At 45.1% G+C, this 25,654-nt stretch overlaps 1 protein-coding gene across 2 annotated transcripts in view; it reads right to left on the bottom strand.

The window, feature by feature from the left end:
- The window catches only part of LOC147083130 (glypican-6-like), a 90,553-nt gene that overhangs the window by 7,464 nt on the left and 57,435 nt on the right, over positions 1 to 25,654 (bottom strand). For both annotated transcript variants that reach the window (XM_085980248.1, XM_085980247.1), the window contains one exon: positions 9,465 to 9,598. In XM_085980248.1, the coding sequence (XP_085836374.1) occupies positions 9,465 to 9,598 (134 nt within the window). The remainder of the gene's footprint in view (positions 1 to 9,464; positions 9,599 to 25,654) is intronic.

Genomic DNA, 25,654 nt, shown 5'->3' with positions numbered 1-25,654 from the left:
GAATCAGTCTGGTGAACTTTCGCTGCACTCCCTCTATGGTAAGTATATCCTTTCTTAGGTAAGGAGACCAAAACTGCACACAGTACTCCAGGTGTGGTCTCACCAAGGCCCTGTATAACTGTAGTAAGACATCCTTGCTCCTGTACTCAAATCCTCTTGCAATGAAGGCCAACATACCATTTGTCTTCCTAACTGCTTGCTGCACCTGCATGTTTGCTTTCAGTGACTGGTGTACAAGGACACCCAGATCCCTTTGTACATCAGCATTTCCCAATCTATCACCATTTAAATAATACTCTACCTTTCTGTTTTTCCTACCGAAGTGGATAACTTCACATTTATCCACATTATACTGCATCTGCCATGTATTTGCCCACTCACTCAACTTGACTAAATCACCTTAAAGCCTCTTTGCATCCTCCTCACAACTCACAATCCCACCTAGTTTCATGTCAGCAAACTTGGAAATATTACATTTAGTTCCCTCATCCAAATCACTGATATATATTGTGAATAGCTGGGGCTCAAGCACTGATCCCTGTGATACCCCACTAGTCACCGCCTACCACCCCGAAAGAGACCCATTTATTCCTATTCTATGTTTCCTGTCTGTTAACCAATTTTCAATCTGTGCCAGTATATTACCCCCAATCCCATGTGGGATATTATCAAAGGCCTTCTGAAAATCCAAATACTGTACACCACATCCACTGGTTTTCTCTTATCTATTCTACCAGTTACATCCTCAAAAAACTCCAGTAGGTTTGTCAAACATGATTTCCCTTTCACAAATCCATGTTGACTTTGTCTAATCCCGTTGATATTTTCGAAGTGTTCTGTTATCACATCCTTTATAATAGACTCTAGCATTTTCCCTACTACTGAAGTTAGGCTAACCGATCTGTAGTTCCCGGTTTTCTTTCCCCCTCCTTTTTTAAATAGTGGGGTTACATTTTCCATCCTCCAATCTGCCGGAACTGTGCCATAATCTATAGAATTTTGGAAGATGACAACCAATGCATCCACTATTTCCATGGCCACCTCTTTCAGTACTCTGGGTTGCAGATTATCAGGCCCTGGGGATTTATCGGTTTTCAGTCCCATTAATTTCTCCAGCACTATTTTTTTACTAATACTAATTTCCTTTAATTCCTCCTTCTCACTAGACCCTTGGTTCCCTAGCATTTCTGGGACGTTATTTGTGTCCTCTTCAGTGAAGACAGAACCAAAGTATTTGTTTAATTGCTCTGCCATTTCCTTGTTCCCCATTATAAATTCTCCCGTTTCTGACTGTAAGGGACCTACATTTGTCTTCACTAATCTTTTTCTTTTTACATACTTGTAGAAGCTTTTACAGTCCACTTTTATGTTCCTTGCAAGTTCACTCTCATACTCTATTTTTCCCCTCTTAATCAATCTCTTGGTCCTTTTTTGCTGAACTCTAAACTGCTCCCAATCCTCAGGCTTGCTACTTTTTCTAGCAACTTTATATGACTCCTCTTTGGATCTAATATTATCCTTAATTTCTTTTGCTAGCCATGGTTGGGCTGCTTTTCCTTTTGTGTTTTTGCGCCAGGAATGTATAACTGTTGCAATTCATGCATTCGTTCCTTAAATGTTAGCCATTGCCTATCCACCGTCATGTCTTTTAATGAAGCTCCCCAATCTATCAGCTCACTCCTCATACCATCGTAGTTTCCTTTGTTTAGATTTAGGATCCTAGTTTCAGATTGGACTTGTTCACTTTCCATCTTAATGAAGAATTCTATCAATCTTCCCAAAAGGACCCCGCACAAGATGATTATGAATTAACCCCTTCTCATTCCACAATACCCAATCTAGGATAGCCTGTTCCCTAGTTGGCTCCTCAACGTACTGGTCTAAAAAACCATCTCGTACACACTCCAGGAATTCATCCTCCACAGTATTATTGCTAATTTGGTTTGGCCAGTATGCAGATTAAAGTCTCCCATGATTACTGTAGTACCCTTGTTACATGCATCTCTAATTTCCTGTTTGATGCCATCCCCTACATTACCACTACTGTTTGGAGGCCTATCGACAACTCCCACCAATGTTTTCTGCCCCTTGGTGCTTTTTAGCTCCACCCAGACTGATTCTACATCTTGATTTTCTGAGCCAATATCCTTTCTCACTATTGCTCTGATTTCATCTTTTACTAACAACGCTACCCCACCTCCTTTTCCTTTTTGCCTGCCCTTCCTAAATATCGAATATCCTTGGATATTCAGCTCCCAGCCTTGGTCACCCTGAAGCCATGTCTCCGTAATTGCAATTATATCGTATCCGTTTACATTTATTTGCGCTAATTCATCTACCTTATTACGAATGCTTCGTGCATTCAGATACAGTGCCTTTAGGTTTGTCCTTTTAACATTTTTAGACATCTTAACATTTTTTTGTACTATGGCCCTATTTGTCTTATTACCATTTGTTCTTACCCGGACCCTATTTGTTAGTGCACTCCTTTGTTTGTACACTCTGTCCCTTCCTGACACAATCTGGTTATCCTTACCCCAATCACTTTCCTGCACTGCTTCCTTGTCGTTTCTCTTCAGCATTCTAAATTTCTCTCCACCGGAACCCTCCCCCGTCCCTTATTTAGTTTAAAGCCCTATTTACCTTCCTAGTTATTTGATTCGCTGGAACTCTGGTCCCAGCATGGTTCAGGTGTAGTCCGTCCCAACAGAATAGCTCTCTCTTTCCCCAGTACTGGTGCCAGTGCCCCACGAATTGAAACCAACTTCTCCCACACCAATCTTTGAGCCACGCATTCATCTCCCTGATCCTATTGACCCTATGCCAATTTGCTCGTGGCTCAGGTAATAATCCAGGGTATGCCTATTCTTCAAGTTTATTAATGTCTTCTTGTAATTTGTTGCAGTCCTCCTCAGTGTTGATTATCCCTCCCAATTTGGTGTCGTCCGCAAATTTAGAAATTGTGTTTTTAATTCCAAAGTCCAAATCGTTAATATAAATTATGAACAGTGGTCCCAGCATTGATCCTTGTGGGACCCCACTTCCCACCTACTGTCACTTATAAATAGCTACCCTTTACCCTTACGCTGCTTTCTGTCTTTCAGCCAGCTATCTAGCCATTCTGCTAATTGTCCCCATACTCCGCATGCTCTGACCTTATTCATTAGGCATAGTTATAGAGTCAGAGTCATAACGGCACAGAAGGAGACCATTCAGCCCATCGAGTCCGTGCCGGCTCTCTGTAGAGCAATCCAGTCAGTCCCATTCCCCCGCTCTATCCCCGTAGCCCTGCAAGTTTATTTCCCTCAAGTGCCTATCCAGTCTCCCCTTGAAAACATTGAGGGGGAAAAATTCAGTATCGCCCCGTTTGGGGCGCCATTATCGGCCGTGCGCAAAGTTTAGCGCCTGGCGCTAAATATCGCCTCCGACAGCAAACTTGGCTTTTATCGCCCCTGGAGGTGATTGGAGCGTTAAATCAGGCGCTGCACACCTGTCTTAAGGCGCAAAGGCCGAGGAGCTACCTCAGAGTGCTGGCGAAGCAAGGAAGGGCAAATCAAAATGAACCTGCAAAGTGCTGCTCAGTACTCAAAACTCCTTCACACAGCGTTGAATCTCTCCAGAAGTCTCTCTCTCTCTCTCTCACAGAATATGTGGTGCAAAAATGTCACCGGCAAAAAAAGGCAGGAAGCGGTCGCCTTTAAATAGCGCTCCCCCAGTTCCTTTTTGACAGCAAAACGCTCCTCTCAACCTGTCGTTGCTAGCGGCAGGCGGTAAGGCATGGGGTGCCACTCAATGTCCGGTCCGGGGCACTAACGGGGCGTTGCGCACTCGACTGATGTCACGATCTGCCGGCGCAGGAGATCGTGGCGGTAGTGTTTAGCACCGCCGCAAAATGTCTAGTTAATTTCACGAGCGGCGCAAACATCGCCGCGCCCGGGCGCTAGTTGCTTTGCGCCCCAATTGGCGTCCTCTTAAGGCGCTAACGGGAAGCGCAAACAACTGAATTTCCCCCCCCCCCTCCCCTGAGTGTCTCCGCTTCCACCACTTCCTTCGGCAGCGAGTTCCAGGTCATCACCACTCGCTGCGTAAAAAAGTTTTCCCTCACGTCCCCCCTATATCTCTTGCCCAAAATCTTAAATCTGTGTCCCCTAGCCCTTGTACTATCAACTAGTGGGAACAGCCTTTCCCCATCTAGCCTATCCAAACCCATCATAATCTTGTACACTAGAAAAGAGAAGGCTGATAGGTAACCTGAGAGAGGTCTTTAAGATGATGAAGGGGTTCGCTAGGGGAGATGTAGAGATGATGTTTCAACTTGTATGGGATTCAAAACCTAGGGGTCATAAATATAAGATAGTCACTAATAAATCCCATAGGGAATTCAGGAGAAACTTCTTTACCCAAAGAGTGGTGAGAATGTGGAACTCACCAACACAAGGAGTAGTTGAGGCAAATAGCATAGATGCATTTAAGGGGAAGCTAGATAAGTATGTTAGGGAGAAAATAACAGAAGGATACGCCCCTGCCGCCGCACTTGCTTAAAAACCTGTTCCATCTCCAGCTTTTTCCAGTTCTGACAAGAGGTCATTGACCTGAAACGTTAACTCTATGTTTCTCTCTCCACAGATGCTGCCTGACCTGCTGAGTGTTTCCAGCATTTTCTGTTTTTATTATAGAAGGATATTCTGATAGGGTTAGAAGAGGGGTGGGAGGAGGCTCATGTGGTGCATAAACGCCGGCATTGACCAGTTGGGCCGAATAGCCTGTTTCTGTGCCGTAGGCTCGATGTAAATTATAGGCCTATTAGACTAAGGTCTGTTGTGGGGAAGTTACTAGAATCTATTATGGACAGAGTGACTGAGCAGTTGGACAAATATGAACTGTTCAGAGAGAGCCAGCATGGATTTCGAACGGTAAGTCATATTTAATTGAATCTTTTGAGGAGGAAACTAACATGGTAGATAAGGGAGTGTCTGTGGGTGTTATTTATATGGACTTCCAGAAGGCATTCGATAAGGTTCCACATAAGGGACCATTAACAAAAATGAGAGTGCATGGAACATAGGAACAAGAGTAGGCCATTTAGTCCATTAGGCCTGTTCAGCCATTAAGATTAGGCATCGGATTCGGACACGACAAAGGCACATCCAGCCCAGTCAACCCTGCAAAGTCTTCCTCACTAACATCTGGGGACTTGTGTCAAAATTGGGAGAGCTGTCCCACAGACTAGTCAAGCAACAGCCTGATGGTCATACTCACAGAATCATACCCTTCAGCCAATGTCCCAGACTCCTCCATCACCATTCCTGGGTATGTTCTGTCCCACCGGCAAGACAGACCCACCAGAGGTAGCGGCACAGTGGTATGCAGTAGGGGGGGAGTGGCCCTGGGATTCCTCCACATTGACTCCAGACACCATGAAGTCTCATGGCATCACATCAAACATGGGAAAGGAAATCTCCTGCTGATTACCTCCTACTGTCCTCCCTCAGCTGATGAATCAGTACTCCTCCATGTTGAACACCACTTGGAAGAAACATTGAGGGCAGCAAGGGTACAGAATGTACTCTGGGTGGCGTCCAGAGCAACATAGCTACAAGACTGGGCTTGCGGCAGGTGGTGACAGAACCAACGCGAGGGAAAACCTACTTAACCTTGCCCTCACCAATCTGTCCATGACAGTATTGGTAGGAGTGATCACCGCACAGTTCTTGTGGAGATGAAGTCCATCGTGTTGTGCAGCACTACAACTGTGCTAAATGGGATAGATCAGAACAGATCTAACAGCTCAAAACTGGGCATCCATGAGGCGCTGTGGGCTATCAGCAGCAGCAGCAGCAGAAGTCTATGTTACCACAATCTGTAACCTCATGGCCTGGTATAACCCTCATTCTAGCAGTGCCAGCAAGCCAGGGGACTACCGAGGCAGTGCAACGAAGGTTCACTAGATTTATTCCTGGATGAGAGGGTTGCCCTATGAGGAGAGATTGAGAAGATTGGGCCTATACTTTCTGGTGTTTAGAAGAATGAGAGGTGATCTCATTGAAATATATAAGATTCTGAGGGGGATTGACAGGGTAGATGCTGAGAGGTTGTTTTCCCCTGACTGGAGAGACTACACCTAGGGGGCATAGTCTCAGGATAAGGGGTCGGCCATTTAAGACTGAGATGAGGAGGAATTTCTTCACTCAGAGGGCTGTGAATCTTTGGAATCCTCTACCCCAAAGTGGAGTTGAGGTCGAAGATCAGCCATAATCTTATTGAATGGCAGAGCAGGCTCAAGGGGCCATATGGCCTACTCCTGTTCCTAATTCTTATGTTCTTATTAACCCTGGTTCAATGAGGAGTGTAGAAGAGCATGCCAAGAACAGTACCATATGTACCTAAAAATGAGGTGCCAACCTGGTGAAGCTACAACACAGGACTACATGCATGCTAAACAGCGGAAGCAGCATGCTATAGACAGAGCTAAGCGATCCCACAATCAACGGATCAGATCAAAGCTTTGGAGTCCTGCCACATCCAGTTGTGAATGGTGGTGGACAATTAAATATCTAATAGGAGGAGGAGGCTCCACGAACATCCCCATCCTCAATGATGGTGGAGCCCAGCATGTGAGAGCAAAAGACAAGGCTGAAGCGTTTGCAACCATCTTCAGCCAGAAGTGCCGATGGATGACCCATCTCGGCCTACTCCTGAGGACCCCACCATCACCGAAGTCAGTCTTCAGCCAATTCGATTCACTCCACGTGATATCAAGAAACGGCTGAGCGCACTGGATAAAGCAAAGGCTGTGGGCCCCAACAACATCCCGGCTACCGTGCTGAGGACTTGTGCTCCAGAACTAGCTGCACCTCTAGCCAAGCTATTTCAGTACAGCTACAACACTGGCATCTATCCAACAAAGTGTAAAATTGTCCAGGTATGTCCTGTCCACAAAAAGCAAGACAAATCCAACCCGGCCAATTACCGCCCCATCAGTCTACTCTCAATCATCAGCAAAGTGATGGAAGGCGTCATCAACAGTGCTATCAAGGGGCACTTACTCACCAATAACCTGCTCACTGACGCTCAGTTTGGGTTCTGCCAGAACCACTTGGTTCCAGACCTCATTAGTTTTGTTCCAAAAATGGACAAAAGAGCTCAATTCCAGAGGTGAGGTGAGAGTGACTGTCCTTGACATCAAGGCAGCATTTGACCGAATGTGGCATCAAGGAGCCCTAGTAAAACTGAAGTCAATAGGAATCGGGGGGAAAACTCTCCACGGACTGGAGTCATAGCTAGCACAAAGGAAGATGGTTGTGGTTGTTGGAGGCCAATCATCTCAGCCCCAGGACATCGCTGCAGGAGTTCTGCAGGGCAGTGTCCTAGGCCCAACCATCTTCAGCTGCTTCATCAATGACCTCCCCTCCAAAAGAAGGTCGGAAGTGTGGATGTTCACTGATAATTGTACAGTGTTCAGTTCCATTCGCAACTCCTCAGATAATGAAGCAGTCCATGCTCGCACGCAGCAAGACCTGGACAACATTTAGGTTTGTGCTGATAAGTGGCAAGTAACATTTGCACCACACAGTACCAGGCAATGACTATCTCCAACAAGAGAGAGTCTAACCACTGCCTCTCTGGTGAAGAAGGCCCAGCAGCGCCTATATTTCTTGAGGAGGCTGAAGGGATGTAATCTGTCACCCCTGATCCTCTCTAACTTCTACCGCTGCACTATAGAGAGCATCCTGACAAACTGTATCACGGTATGGTATGGCAGCTGTAGCTCCCATGACCGGAAAGCCCTGCAGCGGGTAGTCAAAACTGCCCAACGCATTACCGGCACCCGGCTACCGACCATAGAGCATATATATCAGAAACGCTGCCTACGGAGGGCACGGTCCATCATCAAAGACCCTACCCACCCCAGCCACAGTCTGTTCGCCCTCCTGCCATCTGGAAGACGCTACAGATGCATTCGCACCCGTACGACCAGATTTAGGAACAGCTTCTTTCCCAGGGCTGTCATCCTACTGAACTCCACAAATAAACACTAAAGCCTGCACATCTGCCAATGCACTTTATTATGGTCATATTTATGCTAATATACTGCAAGCCAAATGTATAATGTATGTTGAATGTTTAAGTGTCCTAATCCAAATTGTACACTCTCAGGAGCCGCAAGCCTACATTTCGTTGTACTGCACTTGTGCACTAACAATGACAATAAAAGTTGATTTGATTGATGACATTCAATGGCATTACCATCGTCGAATCCCCCACCATCATCATCCTGGGCGTCACCATTAACCAGAAGCTTAACTGGACCAGCCACATAAATACTGTGGCTACAAGAGCAGGTCAGAGGCTGGGTATTCTGCGGTGAGTGTCTCACCTCCTGACTCCCCAAAGCCTTTCCACCATCTACAAGGCACGAGTAAGGAATGTGATGGAATACTCTCCACTTGCCTGGATGAGTGCAGCCCCAGCAACACTCAAGAAACTCGACACCATCTAGGACAAAGCAGCCCACTTGATTGGCACCCCATCTACCACCTTAAACATTCATTCCCTCCACCACCGGCGTACCGTGGCTGCAGTGTGTACCATCTACAAGATGCACTGCAGCAACTCACCAAGGCTTCTTCGACAGCACCACCCTAACCCGCGACCTCTACCACCTAGCAGGACAAGGGCAGCAGGCGCATGGGAACACCACCACCTCCAAGTCACACACCATCCTGAGTTGGAGATATATCGCCGTTCCTTCATCGTCGCTGGGTCAAAATCGTGGAAATCCCTCCCTAACAGCACTGTGGCAGAATCTTCACCACACGGACTGCAATGGTTCAAGGGGGCAGCTCACCACCACCTTCTTAAGGGAAATTATGGATGGACAATAAATGCTGGCATTGCCAGCGACACTCGCATCCCGTGAAAACAATGTTACCGTTGTGTGGTGGAGTTCAGTACGGGTTATGGTCGTGTGGTGGTGTTCGGTACAGGATGAGTGTTTCATCAGAGCACCAAACATTGAAAGTTATACCTTCTGATTACATTCCCGGGGAAGTGAGAGAAGAAAGGAAGAAACGTTTAAACTTGATGTGCAAGGTCAGTGGTTAAACAATATATGTGCAGGGCCCTTTTATGTTTTCAGTTGCCTGTCATGTCACTGAGCTTCTTAAGGGCAGCTTTAGTGATGGAGTTCCATCTGAATTGAGACAGAGGCCAAAAACAGAAGACAACAAATCGCAGTCCTGATTTATTCTAACTTGTACCAAATGGACTAGCTGAACATTGTATTGGGACAATAAAATTTCCCACATTACAAGTGACTCCACTTCAAAATTATTTCACTGGCTGTAAAGAGCTTTGAGACAGCCGGTGGTCGTGAAAGGCGCTATAGAAATGCAAGTCCTCTTTCTTTCTTTTTAAAATGTATAAACTGTTGCAAAATTGCAATGATTTGCCTCAATTCTCACCTGCTCTTGTCACTTCCATTCCAACACTCGTCTTGCTCAACCACACTTGCCGAGCTGTTGTCACTGCACATGTTGTACGGAAGGGTCGACCAAAACTTCTTTGCCTTCTTAAGTTTTTCTTTTACATCTGTCACCTGAATTAGAAAGAAGTTCCCACGTTAAAATAAGATTGATCAATGGGAACTCCCTGGTTTAATAAAAATCCATTCAATAAAATGGAGCAAACACATCTGGTACATAGGGCCACGCTCTTCATGGCCTTAGCTTATGTGCCCACCCAGTGAATCGTAAACTCTAAACCCTTCATCTAGCTCAGGAATACCCACAGTGAATCACCTCAACTGGCTGCCTGAATGGATGATGTGGTCAGTCTCCCCGCATGGTCATAAGAACATAAAAAATAGGAGCAGGAGTCGGCCATTTGACCCTTCGAGCCTGCTCCACCATTCAATAAGATCATGGCTGATCTTCTACCTCAATTCCACTTTCCTGCACTATTCCCATATCGGAGATAGACAGACATTTGAACTACAAGGGAGTCAAGGGGTATGGGGAGAGAGCGGGAAAGTGGTGTTGGGGCCAAGATTGGATCAGCCATGATCTTATTGAATGGCGGAGCAGGCTCGAGGGGCCGATTGACCTACTCCTGCTTCTGTTTCTCATGTTCTTATCCCTTGATTCCCTTAATATTCAAAAATCGATCTCTGTTTTGAATATACTCAATGACTGAGCCTCCACAGCCCTCTGGGGTAGAGAATTCCAAAAATTCACCACCCTCTGAGTGAAGACATTTCTCCTCATCTCCTAAATGGCCGACCCCTTATTCTGAGACTGTGACCCTTCGTTCTAGACTCCCCAGCCAGGGGGAACATCGTCCCTGCATCTACCCTGTCAAGCCCTGTAAGAATTTTGTATGTTTCAATGAGATCACCTCTCATTCTTCTAAACTCTAGAGAATATAGGCCTAGTCTACTCAATCTCTCCTCATAGGGCAATCCCCCCATCCCAGGACCCAGTCTGGTGAACCTTCATTGCACTCCCTCTATGGCAAGTATATCCTTCCTTAGGTAAGGAGACCAAAACTGTCCACAATACTCCAGGTGTGGTCTCACCAGGGCCCTATATAATTGCAGTAAGACATCTTTACTCTTATACTCCAATCCTCTTGTAATAAAGGCCAACATACCATTTGTTTTCCTAATTGCTTGCTGTACCTGCATGTTAACTTTCAGTGATTCATGTACAAGGACACCCAGGTCCCTCTGAACATCAACATTTCCCAATCTCTCACCATTTAAAAAATACTCTGCTTTTCTATTTTTCCTACCAAAGTGGATAACCTCACATTTCTCCACATTATATTCCATTTCCCATGTTCTTGCCCACTCACTTAGCCTGTCTATATCCCCTTGAAGCCCCCTTGCACCCTCCTCACAACTTACATTCCCACCCAGCTTTGTATCATCAGCAAACTTGGATACATTACATTTGGTCCCCTCATCCAAATCATTGATGTAGATTGTGAATAGCTGAGACCCAAGCACTGCTCCTTGCGGTACTAGTTGCTGCCTGCCAACCCGAAAATGGCCGGTTTCTTCCTACTCTGTTTTCTGTCAGTTAACCAATCCTCAATCCATGCTCGTATATTACCCCCAATCCCATGAGCCCTAATTTTGTTTAATAACCTCTTGTGTGGCACCTTATCAAATGCCTCTGAAAATACAAATACACCACATTCACTGGTTCCCCCTTATCTATTCTGCTAGTTACAAACTCAAAAAACTTAACAGATTGGTCCCCTTATCTGAGGAAGGATGTTCTTGCCATGGAGGGAGTGCAACGAAGATTCACCAGACTGATACCTGGGATGGCAGGAATGACGTATGAAGAGAGATTGGGTCGATTAGGCTTATATTTGCTAGAGTTTAGAAGAATGAGAGGGGATCTCATTGAAACGTATCAAATTCTAACAGGACTAGACAGACTAGATGCAGGAAGGCTGTTCCCAATAGCGGGGGAGTCCAGAACCAGGGGTCACAGTCTAAGGATAAGGGGTAAGCCATTTAGGACTGAGATGAGGAGGAATTTCTTCACCCAGAGAGTGGTGAACCTGTGGAATTCTCTACCACAGAAGACAGTTGAGGCCAATTCATTAAATATATTCAAGAAGGAGTTAGATATATTTCTTAAGGCTAAGGAGATCAAGGGATATGGGGAGAAAGCAGGGACAGGGTACTGAATTTGGATGATCAGCCATGATCGCACTGAATGGGGCCGAATGGCCTACTCCTGCTCCTATCTTCTATGTTTTTATTTGTCAAACACGATTTCCCTTTCATAAATCCGTGTTGACTCTGCCCAATTCTATTATTATTTTCTAAGTGCCCTGTTACCACGTCCTTAATAATAGATTCTAGCATTTTCCCTACTACTGATGCCAGGGTAACTGGTCTGTAGTTCCCCATTTTCTCTCTCCCTCCTTTCATAAATAGTGGAGTTACATTTGCTTCCTTCCAATCCGCAGGAACCGTTCCAGAATCTATGGAATTTTGGAAATGACAACCAATGCATCCACTATCTCTATAGCCACCTCTTTCAAAACCCTAGGATGTAGGCCATCAGGTCCAGGGGATTTATTGGTTTTCAGTCCCATTAATTTCTCTAGCACTATTTTTCTATTAATACTAATTTCTTTCAGTTCCTCATTCTCGCTAGAGCCTTGGTTCTCCACTATTTCCGGGAAGTTTTTTGCGTCTTCTTCTGTGAAGGCAGACACAAATATTTGTTTGATTTCTCTGCCATTTCCTCATTCCCCATTATAATTTCTCCTGTCTCAGCCTGTAAGGGACCCACATTTACTCTCATAAGAACGTAAGAAATAGGAGCAGGAGTAGGCCAATCGGCCCCTCGAGCCTGCTCCACCATTCAATAAGATCATGGCTGATCTGATCCTAACCTCAAATCTACTATCAGTCTACATCCCACCCAAACCCATGTGATCTCCTGGGAGAGGTGAAAAACCAGATAAAAAACCCAATGGCCAATTTGGGAGAAAAAATCTGGGAAATTCCTCTCCGACCCATCTAGGCGATCGAAACTCGTCCAGGAGATCACTCTGTCCCTATATTTTCTACAGTACTTACCTTCTGTAAAAGGTGATCTCCACCCCAGCTAGGAACAGGAATAGAACCATCTCCTGAAATCTAACACATAATTAGAACACAAGAAGTAGGAGCAGAACCAGGCTACACGGCCCCTGGGCCCGCTCCGTTACCCACAGGGCCATGACCGTTCCGAACCTAGACTCATGTCCAATTTCCTGCCCGCTCCCCGTAACCCCTAATTCCCTTTACTTCTAGGAAACTGTCTATTTCTATTTTAAATTTATGTAATGATGTAGCTTCCACAGCTTTCTGGGGCAGCAAATTCCACAGACCTACTACCCTCTGAGTGAAGAAGTTTCTCTTCATCTCAGTTTTGAAAGAGCAGTCCCTTATTCTAAGATTATGCCCCCTAGTTCTAATTTCACCCATCATTGGGAACATCCTCACCACACCCACCCGATCAAGCCCCTTCACAATCTTATATGTTTCAATAAGATCGCCTCTCATTCTTCTGAACTCCAATGAGTAGAGTCCCAATCTACTCAACCTCTCCTCATATATCCACCCCCTCATCCCCGGGATTAACTGAGTGAACCTTCTTTGTACTAACTCGAGAGCAAGTATGTCTTTTCTTAAGTATGGACACCAAAACTGTATGCAGTATTCCAGGTGCGGTCTCACCAATACCTTGTACAACTGCAACAATACCTCCCTGTTTTTATATTCTATCCCCCTAGCAATAAAAGCCAACATTCCTTTGGCCTTCTTGATCACTTGCTGCACCTGCATACTAACTTTTTGAGTTCCGTGCACCAGGACACCCAGATCCCTTTGTACTACAGTACTTTCCAGTTTCTTGCCATTAAGATAATAACTTGCTCTATGATTTTTCCTGCCAAAGTGCATAACCTCACGCTTTCCAGTATTGTATTCCATCTGCCAAATCTCTGCCCACTTACTTAGCCTGTCTATGTCCCTTTGCAGGTTTTTTATGTCCTCCTCACTCACTACTTTCCTTCCCATCTTTGTATCATCTGCAAACTTTGATATGTTACACTCGGTCCCCTCCTCCAAATCGTTAATATAGATTGTAAAGAGTTGGAGACCCAGCACTGACCCCTGCGGAACACCACTAGTTACTGATTGCCAGTCTGAGAATGAACCATTTATCCCAACTCTCTGCTTTCTGTTAGATAGCCAATCCTCCACCCATGCCAGAATATTACCCCCAATCCCGTGATTTTTTATCTTGAGCAATAATCTTTTGTGTGGCACCTTGTCAAATGCCTTTTGGAAGTCTAAATACACTATGTCCACTGGTTCCCCTTTAGCCACCCTGTATGTTACTTCCTCAAAGAACTCAAGCAAGTTTGTCAAACATGACTTCCCCTTCATAAAACCATGCTGACTTTGTCCTATTAAATTATGTTTATCCAAATGTCCCGTTACTGTCTCCTTAATAATGGACTCTAAAATTTTACCAACCACAGATGTTAGGCTAACAGGTCTATAGTTTCCAACCTTCTGCCTACTACCCTTTTTAAATAAGGGTGTTACATTAGCAGTTTTCCAATCTGCCGGGACCTTTGCTGAGTCCAGGGAGTTTTGGAAAATTATTACCAATGCATCCACAATCCCTACCGCCACTTCCCTCAAGACCCTAGGATGTAAGCCATCAGGTCCAGGGGATTTATCCGCCTTGAGTCCCATTATTTTACCAAGTACCACTTCCTTAGTGATTTTAATCGTATTTAGCTCTTCCCCCCCATAGCCCCCTGTTTGTCCAGTGTTGGGATATTCTTAGTGTCCTCTACCGTAAAGACTGATACAAAATATTCATTCAGTGTTTTTGCCATCTCCATGTTTCCCACCATTAATTTCCTGGTCTCATCCTCTAAGGGACCAGCATTTACTTTAGCCACCCTTTTTCTTTTTATATAACTATAGAAACTTTTGCTGTCTGTTTTTATATTTTTTTCTAATTTACTTTCATAATCTATCTTCCCTTTCTTAATCAATCTTTTAGTTATTTTTTGCTGTCTTTTAAAGACTTCCCAATCTTCTATCCTCCCACTAGATTTGGCTACCTTATATGCCCTTGTTTTTAGTCGAATACTATCCTTAATTTCTTTACTTAGCCACGGATGGCTGTCTTTTCTTTTACACCCTTTTCTTCTCAGTGGAATATATATTTTTTGGAAGTTGTAAAATAACTCCTGAAATGTACACCACTGATCATGTATCGTCTTACCCTTTAATCTATTTTCCCAATCCACTCTACTCAATTCCGCTCTCATACCTTCATAGTCTCCTTTATTCAAGCTTAGCACGCTTGTTTGAGATCCAACCTTCTCACTCTCTAATTGAATATGGAATTTAACCATGTTATGGTCACTCATTCCAAGGGGATCCTTTCCTAGGACATTTTTAATTAATCCTATTCTTTTCCTTTTTAAATACCTATAGAAGCTTTTACAGTCTGTTTTTATGTCTCTCTCTAGTTTACTCTCATTCTATTTTCCCTTTCTTTATCAATTTCTTGGTCCTCCTTTGCTGAAATCTAAAATCCTCCCAATCCTCAGGCTTACTACTCTTTTTGGCAAAATTATAATACTATCTTTAACTTCTCGTTAGCCATGGTTGGACCACTTTACCTGTGGGGTTTTTGTTCCTTAAAGGAATTTATATTTGTTGTAAATTATGTATTAATTCTTTAAATACTAGTCATTGCTGCTCTACTGTTATACTTTTTAATAGTCAGTCTCTCTCTCCGCAGGTTCAGTAAATTCTCCCCTCTTGGGCAGCAGGATGTGCGGCTAATTGGTAGCACAGAATTTGGTTAATGTATAAGGTAGCTCAAGATACTTTTTGGAGAGAAGCTGAGGAGATAGACATTCTTCTGCTGGTTGAGGTGATGGATGTCAGTACTGGGGAATGGAATATTTTGACTGATTGGACACACCAACATTACAGACACGCCTAAAGTACTTTCAGCTTTGATGGATAGTAACGCCCTCTCTACGTTACTCTAACGATGTGCCTTAATCCAACTTCGGCACAGCAGCTCTACTGCATCACGTTTGCTCCTCAGCTTTTGGTTTTGCCTATTGCAGTGGCTGGAGCAAGGACAGCAACTGAGCAGCGAATTATGGGTAGTTCACACCCAGATCCAAGTAAAATGATACCTGATCTTCCCCACCCAGATTGCAAGACTTTTGTCACTGACCTAACAAATCTGTAAGGGACTGGAGAGTAAGAGCTCTTCACTGCACCAGGAGCAAGGGCTCTCCCATTGTATCCAGGTGATGGAGGAGGAGAACCAGATGAGGTGGGGAGAAGCGAATGAGAAAAACATCTCCAAGTACTGTTATTTTTAGACTCTGCTACATCTACAGAGTTGAACAGATCAAAGGAGAGCAGCTGCAGTCTGTAGTTTTATTTAATTAACCACAGTAGTGGTTTTGTAATTAAGCCAACATATAGGATTGGAGTGTGTCAGCTCCAGGAAGTTTGTCTGCAAGCAATTCATTTATAAACTTAATCCTGGATTGCATCAGTGAAATTAAGTAAATTGCTCCAATTGGTTCACGACGCATTACTAACCTCCACCCCCCACCCGACCCACAAACAAAGTTTGTTGGTGCATTTTTGGTTACATTTGCCATGTTATTATTTGAATGGCAATAGATTGGGAGAAGGGGAAGTGCAAAGAGACCTGGGTGTTCTTGTGCACCAGTCGCTGAAGGTAAGCATAAGAACATAAGAACATAAGAAATAGGAGCAGGAGTAGGCCAATCGGCTCCTCGAGCCTGCTCCGCCATTCAATAAGATCATGGCTGATCTGATCCTAACCGCCAATCCACTATCACAGAACCATCTCTTGAATCTAACAGAATTAGACACACGAAATAGGAGCAGGATCAGGCTACACGGCCCCTGGGCCCGCTCCGCTACCCACAGGGCCATGACCGATCCGAACCTAGACTCATGTCCAAATTCCTGCCCGCTCCCCGTAACCCTTAATTCCCTTTACTTCTAGGAAACTGTCTATTTCTGTTTTAAATTTATGTAATGATGTAGCTTCTACAGCTTTTTGGGGCAACATATTCCATGGACCTACCACCCTCTGAGTGAAGTAGTTCCTCCTCATCTCAGTTTTGAAAGAGCAGCCCCTTATTCTAAGACTATGCCCCCTAGTTCTAGTTTCACCCATCATCTGGAACATCCTCCCCGCATCCACCCGATCCAACCCCTTCACAATCTTATATGTTTCAATAAGATCGCCTCTCATTCTTCTGAACTCCAGTGAGTAGAGTCCCAATCTACTCAACCTCTCCTCATACGTCCATCCCCTCATCCCCGGGATTAACTGAGTGAACCTTCTTTGTACTGACTCGAGAGCAAGTATGTCCTTTCTTAAGTATGGACACCAAAACTATACGCAGTATTCCAGGTGCGGTCTCACCAATACCTTGTACAACTGAAGCAATACCTCCCTATTTTTATATTCTATCCCCCTAGCAATGAAAGCCAACATTCCATTGGCCTTCTTAATCACTTGCTGCACCTGCATACTAACCTTTTGAGTTTCGTGCACCAGGACCCCCAGATCCCTTTGTACTTCAGTACTTTCCAGTTTCTTGCCATTAAGATAATAACTTGCTCTACGATTTTTCCTGCCAAAGTGCATAACCTCACACTTTCCAGTATTGTATTCCATCTGCCAAATCTCTGCCCACTTACTTAGCCTGTCTATGTCCCCTTGCAGGTTTTTTATGTCCTCCTCACTCACTACTTTCCCTCCCATCTTAGTATCATCTGCAAACTTTGATATGTTACACTTGGTCCCCTCCTCCAAATCGTTAATATAGATTGTAAAGAGCTGGGGACCCAGCACTGACCCCTGCGGAACACCACTAGTTACTGATTGCCAGTCTGAGAATGAACCATTTATCCCAACTCTCTGCCTTCTGTTAGATAGCCAATCCTCTATCCATGCCAGAATATTACCCCCAATCCCGTGATTTTTTATCTTAAGCAATAATCTTTTGTGTGGCACCTTGTCAAATGCCTTTTGGAAGTCTAAATACACTACGTCCACTGGTTCCCCTTTATCCACCCTATACGTTACTTCCTCAAAGAACTCCAGCAAATTTGTCAAACATGACTTCCCCTTCATAAAACCATGCTGACTTTGTCCTATTAAATTATGATTATCCAAATGTCCTGTTACTGTCTCCTTAATAATGGATTCCAAAATTTTACCTACCACAGATGTTAGGCTAACCGGTCTATAGTTTCCAGCCTTCAGTCTACTGCCCTTTTTAAATAAGGGTGTTACATTTGCAGTTTTCCAGTCTGCCGGGACCTTTGCCGAGTCCAGGGAGTTTTGGAAAATTATTACCAATGCATCCACAATCCCTACCGCCACTTCCCTCAAGACCCTAGGATGTAAGCCATCAGGTCCAGGTGATTTATCCGCCTTGAGTCCCATTATTTTACCGAGTACCACTTCCTTAGTGATTTTGATCGTGTTTAGCTCCTCCCCCCCTTTAGCCCCCTGTTTGTCCAGTGTTGGGATATTCTTAGTGCAAGGTGCAGCAGGCGGTTAAGAAGGCAAATGGTATGTTGGCCTTCATAGCGAGAGGGTTCGAGTACAGGAACAAGGATGTCTTGCTGCAGTTGTACAGGGCCTTGGTGAGACCGCACCTTGAGTATTGTGTGCAGTTTTGGTCGCCTTACCTGAGGAAGGACGTTCTTTCCATGGAAGGAGTGCAGCGAAGATTCACCAGGCTGATACCTGGGATGGCAGGAATGACGTATGAGGAGAGATTGTGTCGATTGGGCTTATACTTACTGGAGTTTAGAAGATTGAGAGGGGATTTCATCGAAACCTATAAAATTCTGTCAGGCCTGGACAGACTAGGTGCAGGAAGGATGTTTCTGATGGCCGGGGAGTCCAGAACCAGGGGTCATAGTCTAAGGATAAGGGGTAGGCCATTTAGGACTGAAATGAGGAGGAATTTCTTCACCCGGCCTCACCCTATATGAATCCAAGGTTAAATTCCTCCTCTATGCAGATGACCTGGTTCTGCTGTCAACAACTAAGGAGGGTCTACAGCAGAACCTGGATCTGCTAGAGTCGTACTGTCAGACCTGGGCCCTGACAATAAACCCCCCAAAAACCAAAGTCCTTGTGTTCCAGCAAAGATCCAGACATCAGGGACCCAGAATAAATTTCACACTAGGAACAACTAAAATTGAACAAATCACTAACTACACATACTTGGGCTTAAAAATCAGTTCTACGGGAAATTTTCATCTGGCTGTGAATGAACTGAAAGAGAAAGCAAGAAGGGCTTTCTATGCCATTAAAAAATCAATCCAAATAGAAATCCGAATTAGCATTTGGCTCAAAATTTTCAAATCAGTAATTGAACCAATTGCACTCTATGGCAGTGAGGTGTGGGGACCACTAACACAACAAGAATTTGCAAAATGGGACAAACACCCAATTGAGATCCTACTTGCAGAATTCTGTAAAAGTATCCTCCGGACTCAAGGGAAAACCGTAAACAATGAATGCAGGGCAGAACTAGGCCAATATCCATTAATAATTACTATCCAAAAAAGAGCCACCAAATTTTGGAAACACCTAAAAATGAGCAACCCCCACTGCTATCATTATGAAGCCCTGAAATGCCAAGAGAGGATCATAGAGAAGAATACCCTCAGTCAACTAGTCCTGGGACTCAGTGAAGTAACTACTAACACTACTAACAATAACCAGCCCCAGGACAGTGACATTGTAGCACAGAGAATTCGACCCAACACAATTGTCACTAAGCAAAAGGAAAAATATCTGTCATATTGGGCAGAAACAACAAAAACCCAAAACAAACTCAATTGCTACTTGGCCCTAAACAGACAATACAACATGGCTGAATACCTGACCACGGTAAAAGATAGCAAATTGAGAAAAACCTTGACTATGTACAGACTTAGTGAGCACAGCCTGCCTATCGAAAAAGGCAGACACAGACAGATCTGGCTGACAAGAGAGTACAGGATATGCTCTCACTGCAGTCAGGGAGTGGTGGAGACAGAGATGCACTTCCTCACAGCTTGTGGAAAATATCAGGGCATAAGGGAGAATTTCTACCCCAAATTCACAAAAATATGCCCTGAATTCAGAGATTTGTATGATGACCAAAAACTCCCATACCTACTAGGGGAACAGAGAAATTGTGTAACCTTAGCAGCACACTATGTTACAGCTTGCCATAAACAGAGGGACAACCATTAAATCCATGAAAAGAGTATATACTAATTATATGAATGTATATTTATACACTCAGGGATATATCTGTTTATACACTGTATGGATAGATCTGCGTTTATGTGTTCAACCATAAATGTTTTTCGATGCTTTGGCAACATAAGATGTACCTTGTCATCATGCCAATAAAACGATTTGAATTGAATTGAATTGAATTGAGTGGTGAACCTGTGGAATTCTCTGCCACAGAGAGCGGTGGAGGCCAGATCACTAAATATTTTCAAGAAAGAGTTGGATATATTTCTTAAGGCTAAAGGGATCAAGGGATATGGGGAGAAGGCAGGGACAGGGTACTGAATTTGGATGATCAGCCATGATCTCATTGAATGGCGGAGCAGGCTCGAAGGGCCGAATGGCCTACTCCTGCTCCTATCTTCTATGTTTCTATGTTAATACAGCCCTGTGGTTAATTCCAGCCAGACCATTGTGCCAACAGAGAGACCAACTCTTGTTCAGAGAATCCGTAAATAACTTTCAAATATCGCTGCAACTCATCAGCTGAGTCCAGGTAAAACACAGCTGCATCTTTCTACTAGAAATGACACAGGATCCCCACAGGAGCCAGGGGCAAAGGATCCCCACAGGGGCCGGGGGCATAGGATCCCCACAGGGGCCGGGGGCATAGGATCCCCACAGGGGCCGGGGGCAAAGGATCCCCACAGGGGCCGGGGGCAAAGGATCCCCACAGGGGCCGGGGGCAAAGGATCCCCACAGGGGCCGGGGGCATAGAATTCCCACAGGGGCCGGGGGCAAAGGATCCCCACAGGGGCTGTGGGCATAGGATCCCCACAGGGGCCGAGGGCAAAGGATCCCCACAGGGGCTGTGGGCATAGAATCCCCACAGGGGCTGTGGGCATAGAATCCCCACAGGGGCTGTGGGCATAGGATCCCCACAGGGGCCGGGGGCAAAGGATCCCCACAGGGGCCGAGGGCAAAGGACCACCACAGGGGCCGGGGGCAAAGGATCCCCACAGGGGCCGGGGGCAAAGGATCCCCACAGGGGCCGGGGGCAAAGGATCCCCACAGGGGCTGGGGGCAAAAGACCCCCACAGGGGCTGGGGGCAAAAGACCCCCACAGGGGCCGGGGGCAAAGGATCCCCACAGGGGCCGGGGGCAAAGGATCCCCACAGGGGCAGGGGGCACAGGATCCCCAAAGGGGCCGGGGGCAGAGGATCCCCACAGGGGCCGGGGGCAAAGGACCCCCACAGCGATTGGGGGAGCCACTCCTGTGGTTAATGTCTATTCTGTGATGTCATTATGTTACGCAAACCACCTGCAGCTCAGTAGAATGATGAGCTGCTGCAGCTTTTTTGACAAGTGCTCTGTAGTGAAGTCACATAGAAACATAGAAGATAGGAGCAGGAGTAGGCCAGCCAGCCCCTCGAGCCTGCTCCGCCATTCAATGCGATCATGGCTGATCATCCAAATTCAGTACCCGGTCCCTGCTTTCTCCCCATACCCCTTGATCCCTTTAGCCTTAAGAAATGTATCTAACTCCTTCTTGAATATATTTAATGAATTGGCCTCTACTGCCTTCTGTGGTAGAGAATTCCACAGGTTCACCACTCTCTGGGTGAAGAAATTCCTCCTCATTTCTGTCCTAAATGGCCTACCCCTTATCCTTAGACTGTGACCCCTGGTTCTGGACTCCCCGACCATCGGGAACATCCTTCCTGCATCTAGTCTGTCCAGTCCTGTCAGAATTTTATAAGTTTCAATGAGATCCCCTCTCATTCTTCTAAACTCCAGCGAGTACAAGCCCAATCGACCCAATCTCTCCTCATACGGCATTCCTGCCATCCCAGCAGCCTGGTGAATCTTCGCTGAACTCCTTCCATGGCAAGAACATACTTCCTCAGATAAGGCGACCAAAACTGCACACAATATTCAAGATGTGGTCTCACCAAGGCCCTGTACAACTGCAGCAGGACATCCTTGTTCCTGTACTCAAACCCTCTCGCTACGAAGGCCAACATGCCATTTGCCTTCTTAACCGCCTGCTGCACCTGCATGCTTACCTTCAGCGACTGGTGCACAAGGACACCCAGGTCTCGTTGCACTTCCCCTTCTCCCAATCTATTGCCATTCAGATAATAATCTGCCTTCCTGTTTTTGCCACCAAAGTGGATAACCTCGCATTTATCCACATTATATTGCATCTGCCATGCTTTTGCCCAATCACCCAACCTGTCCAAATCATCCTGGAGTTTCTCGGCATCCTCCTCACAGCACACACGCCCACCCAGCTTTGTGTCGTCTGCAAATCTGGAGATATTACATCCAGTTCCCTTGTCTAGATCATTAATATATATTGTGAATAGCTGGGGCCCAAGGGCCGATCCCTGCGGTACCCCACTAGTCACTGCTTGCCACTCGGAAAAAGATCCATTTATTCCAACTCTTTGCTTTCTGTCTGCCAACCAGTTCTCTATCCAAGTCAATACCTTGCCCCCAATCCCATGTGCCTTAACTTTACATGCTAATCTCTTATGCGGGACCTTATCAAAAGCCTTCTGAAAGTCCAAATACACCACATCCACTGGTTCTCCCTTATCTATTTTACCAGTTACATCCTCAAAAAATTCCAGTACATTAGTCAAGCACGATTTACCTTTTGTAAATCCATGTTGACTTTGTCCGATCCTGTCACTGTTTTCCAAGTGCTCTGCTATTACATCTTTTATAATGGACTCTAGCATTTTCCCCACTAACGATGTCAGGCTTACCGGTCTGTAATTCCCCGTTTTCTGACTACCACCTTTTTTGAATAGTGGGGTAACATTAGCTACCCTCCAATTCATGGGAACTGTTCCAGGTTCCATCGAATGCTGGAAGATGATCAGCAAAGCATCAACTATTTCTAGGGCCACTTCCTTAAGTACCCTAGGATGTAGATTATCAGGCCCTGGGGATATATCGGCCTTCAATCCCATCAATTTCCCTAACACCATTTCCCTACAAATACTGATTTCTTTCAGTTCCTCCCTTTCATCAGACCCTATGTTCCCTGACATATCTGGGAGGTTATTTGTGTCCTCCTTTGTGAAGACAGAACCAAAATATGTATTTAATTGGTCTGCCATTTCTTTGTTCCCGATTATAAATTCCCGATTCTGACTGCAAGGGACCTACGCTTGACTTCACCAATCTTTTTCTCTTCACGTATCTATAAAAGCTTTTACAGTCAGTTTTTATGTTCCCTGCAAGCTTACTCTCATATTCTATTTTCCCTTTCTTAATTAATCCCTTTGTCCTCCTTTGTTGAATCCTAAACTGCTCCCAATCCTCAGGTTTACTGCTTTTTCTGGCCAATTTATATGTCCTCTCCTTGGATCTTATGCTATCCCTAATTTCCCTCGTTAGCCACGGTTGAGTCACCTTTTTTGTTTTATTTTTATGCCAAACTGGGATGAACAAATTCTGTAGTTCATCCATGCGGTCTTTGAATGTTTGCCATTGCCTATCCACCATCAACCCTTTGAGTGACATTCCCCAATCAATCCTACCCAACTCGCGCCGCAGACCATCGTAGTTTCCTTTATTTAAATTTAGGACCCTAGTCGCTGAGTCGACTACTTCATTCTCCATCTTAATGAAGAATTCGATCATATTATGATCGCTCCGACCCAAGGGGCCTCGTACAACAAGATTGCTAATTAATCCTTTCTCGTGACATAATACCCAGTATAAGATGGCCTGATCTCTGGTTGGTTCCTCGACATATTGGTCCAGGAAACCATCCCTTAAACACTCCAGGAATTCCTCCTCCACAGTATTGTTACTAATGTGGTTAGCCCAATCTATATGTAGATTAAAGTCACCCATGATGACTGCTGTGCCCTTATTGCACGCTTCTCTAATTTCCCTTTTAATGCCGTCCCCAACATCCGCATTACTGTTTGGAGGTCTATATACCACTCCCACTAATGTTTTCTGCCCCATGGTATTTCTCAGTTCTACCCATATAGATTCCACATCATCAGAGCTAATATCCTTCCTTACAATTGTGTTAATCCCTTCTTTAACCAGCAATGCTACCCCACCTCCCTTTCCTTTTTGCCTATCTTTCCTGAATATTGAATACCCCTGGATGTTGAGTTCCCAGCCTTGGCCACCCTGGAGCCATGTTTCTGTAATCCCAATCAAATCATATTCGTTTACCTCTATTTGCGCAGCTAATTCATCCACCTTATTACGAATGCTCCTCGCATTACGACACAAAGCCTTCAGGCTTGTTTTTTTAACGCTCTTACACCTATTAGAATTATTATTTACTGTGGCCATGTTTGATTTAAACCGTTGATTTCTCTGACTGCCACTTTTGTTTTTCTCCTTCCTATCTTTTGCTTTTATCCTTGTTTCCCTTTCATCTTTCCCCTTGCTCAGGTTCCCAACCCCCTGCCATTTTAGTTTAAACCCTCCCCCAGAGCACTAGCAAACACTCCCCCTAGGACATTGGTCCCGGCCCTGCCCAGGTGCAAACCGTCCGGTTTGAAATGGTCCCACCTCCCCCAGAACCGGTTCCAATGTCCCAGGAAGTTGAATCCCTCCCCCTTGCACCATTCTTCTAGTCATGTATTCATCTGAAATATCCTTCTATTTCTACTCTGACTAGCATGTGGCACTGGTAGCAATCCTGAGATTACTACCTTTGAGGTCCTATTTTTAAATTTACCTCCTAACTCCCTATATTCCGCTTTTAGGACCTCATCCCGCTTTTTACCTATATCGTTGGTACCTATATGTACCACGACAACTGGCTGTTCACCCTCCCCTTCCAAGATGTTCTGCAGCCGCTCTGAGACATCCTTGACCCTTGCACCAGGGAGGCAACACACCATCCTGGAGTCTCGTTTGCGGCCGCAGAAACGCCGATCTATTCCCCTTACAATAGAATCCCCTATTACTATAGCTCTCCCCCTCTTTTTCCTCCTGTCCTGTGCATCCTTGAATAAACCTCTTTTACTTGCATGAATTCTTAAAACTCCAGAGAGCAGTAACCCGCTTGGTCTCGGATCTCATTCTCCGTTATTGGGCCATTTTTGGCAGCAGTGAAGCCCGTGAGCAGGGTTAAAATAATCTTGAGTCCTTTAATAACATAAGAACATAAGAAATAGGAGCAGGAGTAGGCCATTTGGCCCGTCGAGCCTGCTCCGCCATTCAATGAGATCATGGCTGATCTTCTGCCTCAACTCCATTCACCGGCCCTATCGCCATATCCCTTGATGCCTTTACTAGTCAGAAATCTATCGACTTCTGTTTTGACTATACCTAATGACTGAGCCTCCACAGCCCTCTGGGGTAGAGAATTCCAAAGATTCACCACCCTCTGTGTGAAGAAATTTCTTCTCATCTCAGTCCTGAATGGCCTACCCTTTATCCTGAGGCTGTGGCCCCTGGTTCTAGACTCCCCAGCCAAGGGAAACATTCTCCCAGCATCCACCCTGTGGTAAACCACTGTTTGTATTCCACTGTGTACATGTCTGTACATGCCTCGGCTGACTCCTCCCACGAGTCCAGGTATAAAGGTGACTGCTCCACAGTCCCTCTGTATTCTGGACCGGTCGACCACTCGAGGCACACCTTCATTCTCTTGTTAATAAAAGCCTGTTAGTTACCCGCTTAATCTCAGTCTTTTGAGTTATTGATAGCACATCAATTTTATTAACAAGATTTTTATAATGGAGAAGATCCTCACACCAGCATGCCTGGACTTAGATCATCGGGAGGCGGACTCATCCACCAAG

This window comes from Somniosus microcephalus, unplaced genomic scaffold (genome assembly GCF_052327205.1).
Source record: "Somniosus microcephalus isolate GS21.2 unplaced genomic scaffold, FLI_Smic_1.0 scaffold78, whole genome shotgun sequence".
NCBI lineage: Eukaryota > Metazoa > Chordata > Chondrichthyes > Squaliformes > Somniosidae > Somniosus > Somniosus microcephalus.
The sequence above is the reverse complement of the archived record's forward strand: the minus strand, read 5'-3'. Positions and strand labels throughout refer to the sequence as shown.